Raw genomic sequence first — 6,457 nt, 5'->3', positions numbered from 1 at the left:
GCTATCATCTCCAAGGCTGGACTCTGTCTTAAAGAGATACCACACAAATCCAAAGAGTCTGCGGGTGAGAGTTTGCTTCCTCTCCCCCGCATCCTCAAGCATTTAGCCATAAAACTGCTCTGCTCTGACACATCAGTAACCAAATCTGTCCTCAAACCCTGAAGCACAAACTGCTCATTTAAAGAATCAGAAAGGAGACATTCCTGTTCCAACACCATTGTCTCCCCAACAAGTTGGCCCCACACAGCCACTTGGTTATAGGGATGCCTCAATTCCTTAACAACTTTTACTTCCTCTGAGACCTTCTCAAAGCTACCCACACTGGATCTTTTACAAGGAAAGTTAGTCGATCCCTTCACAACAGACAATTTTTGGCTGCTAGGAACTGAAACTTCCTTGATTAAATCACTCTCACACCCTTCAATTGCAGGGAACTGCTTGCACCAAGTACCATGAGGATTCCTTTCTCCAGGAGCTTTTCTAAGCAGCAATTCACCCCTCACAGAAATTCTGCCCTTACCCTCTTCACCGAGGGCTTGCTCTAAAGGCACACTTTCCTGAGCAACAACAGACTCTGTCTGGGTCTTACTTACATTCAGGATCACCTTTGGCCCATCAGGCAGATCTCTACACAATCCCCTTTCAGGCGAACCAATAGACTTCCTAGATAAAAGGTTAGAAATATTTCCCTTCTCTTTGCCACACACAAGCTTAGGAATTTTTTCCTTTTTGCTACAAGTTGTTAAACTGTCCGTAGGTAACACAACCAAATTACCTTTCTGCTCTCCTTGTGCCCTGGCTAGGGTATCACCCTGATCAGACAGAGTTGTTACCCCCTTCTCCAACCACACATGAGCAACAGGCAAAATACAAGCACCAGAATTGTTTGGTCTCTGGGATTTTGCTAAGCCACTAACTGGATGCAACCTAGTTACGGGGCCATTCTCCCCAGCAGATGCAAACTTAGGACCATTCCCTTCCTGGGCTTTAGTTGAATCCAGAACCAACTCTGAGACAACTAAATTACTCTCAACCATCACAGGCCGAAAGGCACCTTCTGTCTGCTCCACAGACAAAAAAGAGTTGGAGACGCATTTTCCTTTATTAGACATACTGTTTGGGATTTCATTTCCCTTGTCCCAGCACACCGGGCTGTTCACAGACAACTGCTTGGAGACTGGGGTAGCTTCCTCCATAGGCAAGTCAATACCCCTGACAGACACAGGCACATTTCCTTCACTGTTACTATTCTTCGCACAGGAAACAGATAAGGTATAGGGACACTCATCTTCCACTCTCCTTGCCTTCCCAAACTGCTGACTAGATAAAGCCATCAGCTCACAAGACTGCCTAGGCTCATCCAAAATCTCCTTGTTCTCCTCTCCCTTCGCTTGATCTAATTCCAGATTTACTTCTGAGACATTAGATAGACATTCAGAAACTTCATTCCCAGCCAAACAGCTACTTTCCAAAGACAAACTTTTGGAGAAACCCTCCATAGGCACAACCTTAGGATCAATCCTCTCTTGTGCCTGGTTTGTATTAACTTGACTGACCATAGCTTTAATATCATTTCCAATCATAATATCCTTAGGGATTATGTCTTTTACTCCCACAACCATGGTGCCCTCCAATCCCTTCCATTTCAGGTGGATTTTAGCCAAAGGCACCCTGACAAAATACTTAGATAAGGCTACAACAGTTATATCTTCACCTGGCAAATAATCTTCCTTCCTGACAAGACTTGCTTTAACCAGAGTAATATCTGCTGCGGTGTCCCTCCATGCCATACACCTCACTCCATTCACTTCTGCACTGCTAATAAACTCTGCATTATTTCCCCCATATTTAGCTTTAATGTGAGTTTTAAGGTCTAATCCTTCAGAGACAACAGAAACAGCATTTGCACACAGGGCACCAATGCTGGGCTCTGTGTGGCTTGCCTGTGAGTTTACAACAACAGGGTTAGCATTGGCCGTGGCATTTGGGGTTGCTGGTTTTGGGCTGCCCTTCAGTGTCGGGCAGTCTGGTCTCATGTGGCCCAGCATACCACAGCGATAGCATGTAACCTGCTGGGGATGTGAGTTCCTACCCTCCGGGCCCCCTTGAACTCCTTTAGACGAGTCAGGTTTATTTTTAAATCCTTCCCTCCTCTTGAACTGGGGAGAATGGTGATCAGTTTTTCCCGGGGTTTTACACCCTTCTCGAGCCCTGTTTTGGGTATGGGCATCTGCAATCTCTGCTGCCCGTAGGACTGACTCAGGGTCCCTGTCACACACAGCTGCTCTCACATTGTCAGGCACAATGTCTAAGAACTGTTCCAAAGTTATTAAATCCAGCAGTTTTTCAAAACTCCCATGAACCTTGGCTCCCATAACCCACTTTTTAACAAAACCCATCAGCTTATGAGCACATTCTACAAAAGTACAATCCTTAGACATTTTAAACTCTCTAAACTTAACTCTGTAAGATTCAGGAGTAACCTTGAATCGCCTTAACACAGAATCCTTAAACCGCTCATAATTTAATGCTTCTTGTTCCCCCAAGTCATTAAACACCTCCCTGGCTTTTCCAGTCAGTCTGGTTAGCAGGACAGGCATTCGCTGACCCTCAGGGATCTGGTACAGATTGCAGAGGCGTTCAAAGGTAGACAAAAACTCCTCTATATCCTCAGTATCATTGTAAATGGGACACATCCTTTCCCAGTTTTTCTCATGGCGGGGGGGAAGTGGAGTACCAGGTGGGGATGACTTTCTCCGCTCTTCCATTACTTGGAGCTGAAGTCTGGCCGTCTCCTGTTCAGCAGCGAGCAGCTCTAGACGTCCCTTACGAGCTCTCTCTTCTCTCTCATCAGCCTCCTTCTCTCTCTCTCTTTCTAACTCTGCTATTTTGTGCTTCTCCAGCAATCGAAGATCTGCTAGCTTCTGTTCATGCTCAAATTGCAGTTTACTTGTCACCCTTTGCATCCTAATTTTTTCTGCATCTTCTGCAGCCTCAGGTAAGGGCTGTGCTCTTGCCCCCTGATCACTGGCTATTAGCAGATTTCTCAATTCTTCCTTTGTAGCTTTCTTTCTAAAGCTTATCCTCTTTTCTGAACACAAATTTTCCAGGGCTTTTTTCCCAAGTCCCTCATATGCTCTTTGCTCAGCCATTGCAGCAGCTCTTTAACCAACAAAACTCTCAATCCCAAAATTCAAATTTGGATAGCGTGGGGTTCTGACCCAAAGCTTAATTGACCTGGTTCTGTGGATCCAAGCACGACTACGCCACTGTGACAATGCGGTTCTGGCGGAACCCAACTGAGAGTGCCAACTCAGGACAAATTGCTCAAACAGGGCAGTTACAGCCCAAGGCTGGGGTTTTTTCCACCTCTAAGGCAAACCAAACCAGCCAGACTAAGAGGACTTCAGTCTCACCCCACTGGCTAACTGCAAGTCTCACAAGCAATCTCCTTAGATACTCCAGTTTCCCAGTATTACCACCAGTACCACTCGTTATGGGGACAAATGGTTATGAAAACCAATACCCCAGTAAAAGAAAAAGGTTCTCCTGATCCCAAAGGACCAAGCCCCAGACCCAGGTCAATATACAAATCAGATCTTACCCACAAATCACGCTGTTGCCAATCCTTTAGAATCTAAAATCTAAAGGTTTATTCATAAAAGGAAAAAGATAGAGAGGAGAGTTAGAATTGGTTAAATGGAATCAATTACATACAGTAATGGCAAAGTTCTTGGTTCAGGCTTGCAGCAGCGATGGAATAAACTGCAGGTTCAAATCAAGTCTCTGGAATACATCCCCCGCTGGGATGGGTCCTCAGTCCTTTGTTCAGAGCTTCAGTTTGTAGCAAAGTTCCTCCAGAGGTAAGAAGCAGGATTGAAGACAAGATGGAGATCAGGCATCAGCCTTATATAGTCTTTTCCAGGTGTAAGAACACCTCTGTTCTTACTGTGGAAAATTACAGCAACATGGAGTCTGGAGTCACATGGGCCAGTCCCTCATACTTTGCTGAGGTACAAGGCGTATCTGCCTTCTCTCAATGGGTCCATTGTATAGCTGATGGTCCTTAATGGGCCATCAAGCAGGCTAGGCAGAGCTAATCTCAGCTTGTCTGGGATGTCACCCAGAAGCATAGCATAAGTTTGCCATACAGCCAGTATAGAGCCAATATTCATAACTTTAACTACAAAACTGATACATACATATAGACAGCATAATCATAACCAGTAAACCATAACCTTGTCCTAGACACCCCATTTGACCCCCTTTATACCAGATTTGGGTGCCACTACAGGACCTTGGTTGCAACAATGATCTATATGGTCCCAGTTTAGGTCAATAACGTCACAGGAGCCCAGCAGCATGTTAAGAGCAGCCTGACCTCTGCTTGTTCTGGGACTGGTGAATTCACAACCACAGGGCTGGGCGGGGTGGGGGTGGGTGGGGTGGGGTGGGGTGGGGGTTGCAGGCCAAGCCGGCTGCTATCCCCCAGGGTTTGTGTCTGACGGGGACTCTCCAGACTCTCGGGGCTGCAGTTTCAACCAGGCAGCGCTAACAGCCAGCTTTAAAAATCCAAGGATGAGAGGCTCTTCCAGCGAGATCCCCTTCGCTCCAGCCAGGGCTAATCGGATAGTCTGGTCATTAAGGCATAGCAATGCCACCAGGACTCGTGAGTTCTCTTCCCAGTTCTGAGCTCATGCAAGTCACTGCCCTGAACTGTGCCTCAGTTTCCCCACCTAGAAAGTAGGGATAATTGTAATGACCTGCCTCATGGGTGGCTGTGAGGCCCAACTCTCTATGCGTGTGAAGTGCTCCTAGCCCTCAGGCACCGGGCACTGAAGAATGACAAAGTACCTTTGCTCACACCTGCTTACCCAATGTTACATTAAAGACTAAAGAGGGGACTGAGATTTTAATTGAATATTGCCTTCCATGAGGGAGGACTGTACTGCCCAGGTGCTGTAGCCAGATGTTTCCTGGGTCCCTTCATAGGGTAGTTAGTTATTCTGGCCAAAACTGGATCCTAATTGGACTCCTGAGAAATAATAATGTCATGCCTCAAGTGACATCCAGCCAAGGACCCACAGTGAATTCAGATTCACAGCATCCTGGGCGGTAGCAAAGGATCATTAGCTCCAGTTCACACATGGGGAAACCGAGGCACAGATCAGTGATCACCCAGCAGGCCAGTGGCAGAGCCGGGAGGAGAACCCAGGACTGCCACTGCCTCAGGGGACGTTCCTTGTCCCTGGATTCTGAACACCTACCCGGCTCCTCCTCCACGCTGAGCAGTGGGATGTCATCATCGAGGTACGGGAGTGACCCCTGGCCTGGAGCGGCTGTGTCCTCCGAGGCGAGTAACAGGTCGTCGGCAATGGGCAAGGTGCTCGTCTTCCCGCACTTCTGACTGCAGCTGGATAGGGAGGGAGACAGCCAAAGTCAGCAGCTCTGGGCTACGTACCCTGTGAACAGCTGCTGCCTGGTCTCCTCCTGAGAGGAGAGTGACTGTTCCAGTGACCTGCTACACACCACGCCAGCCATTTCCACTGCTAATGCGCCGGGGGGTATCAGGAGCTCGGCTGCTGCTAGCAAATCATCAGAGACTGGGCTAGATGTAGGGTAGGGGTGGGGGGGCGTGTCCCCAAGTGCTTCTGCTCTTCATCACCCAGCTAAGGAATTAAACCCAGCCGGCTGCTGTGCCACACCTGAGAGGGGGGAAGGGGAAGGCGCACAGACTTACAGATACAAATCTGCATCCCCGTGCCCCCAGGGGCTGGGTTGTCCGTCTGCAGGGCCTGAGTGCCTCAGTTTGCAGATTAGATCCTGGGACAAGTTCTCTCCAGGTGTAAGTGGGGCAAACTCCATGGAAGTCAATGGGGCTGCACCCACTGATGCCAGCAGGGAACCTGGCTCCTCTGATTATAAATCTGGAGTCACTCTGCGGCAGCCACCCTGGATCTATCTACACCAGCAGAAACAAGATCCATATGCGGCCCTTGACTCCCGGCCTGATCCCGAAGGTAGAGAATAAACCTCCCCTCCGGTAAGGGCTGAATCTGGCTGGCAGCAGAGTTCTGAGTTCAGAGTGCGTCACCTCCACTCCCCGGGGGGCGGGAGGCATGTGGGGCGAAGGGTGTTGCTAGAGGAGAGGCACACGACTGGCTGGGATGCATGACGCTCGCAGTGCTGGACAGGGCCTGGTGCACAGCATTTTTGATGCATTGATTGCAATACCTGTAGCTCAGGTCCTGAGAGGAAACCTGAAGAGGTTGCAGCTGCTTTGAGACAGCCAGTTCTGATCTCGGTCCCACAATGCACTGCCTCGCAACAGGGCTGAACACTGCGGGATAGGGGGTTCCGAATTCCCTGAATACAGTGTACAACCACAGCCGCAAGGTGTACTAGGTCTGGATGCACCATGTGGATGCACTAACCCATGGCTAGGACAACCCAGGCG

General features: G+C 48.8%; 1 protein-coding gene across 1 annotated transcript in view; it reads right to left on the bottom strand.

The window, feature by feature from the left end:
• Nucleotides 1–6,457, bottom strand: part of DISP3 (dispatched RND transporter family member 3) — a gene marked incomplete in the record, with an annotated part of 60,546 nt that overhangs the window by 16,442 nt on the left and 37,647 nt on the right. The window contains 1 exon segment of the mRNA XM_034753119.1: nt 5,268–5,413. Within this exon segment, the coding sequence (XP_034609010.1) occupies nt 5,268–5,413 (146 nt within the window).

This window comes from Trachemys scripta, chromosome 19 (genome assembly GCF_013100865.1).
Source record: "Trachemys scripta elegans isolate TJP31775 chromosome 19, CAS_Tse_1.0, whole genome shotgun sequence".
Taxonomy (NCBI): Eukaryota; Metazoa; Chordata; order Testudines; family Emydidae; genus Trachemys; species Trachemys scripta.
Note: the sequence above shows the minus strand (reverse complement) of the source record. Positions and strands in the feature narration are given on the sequence as shown.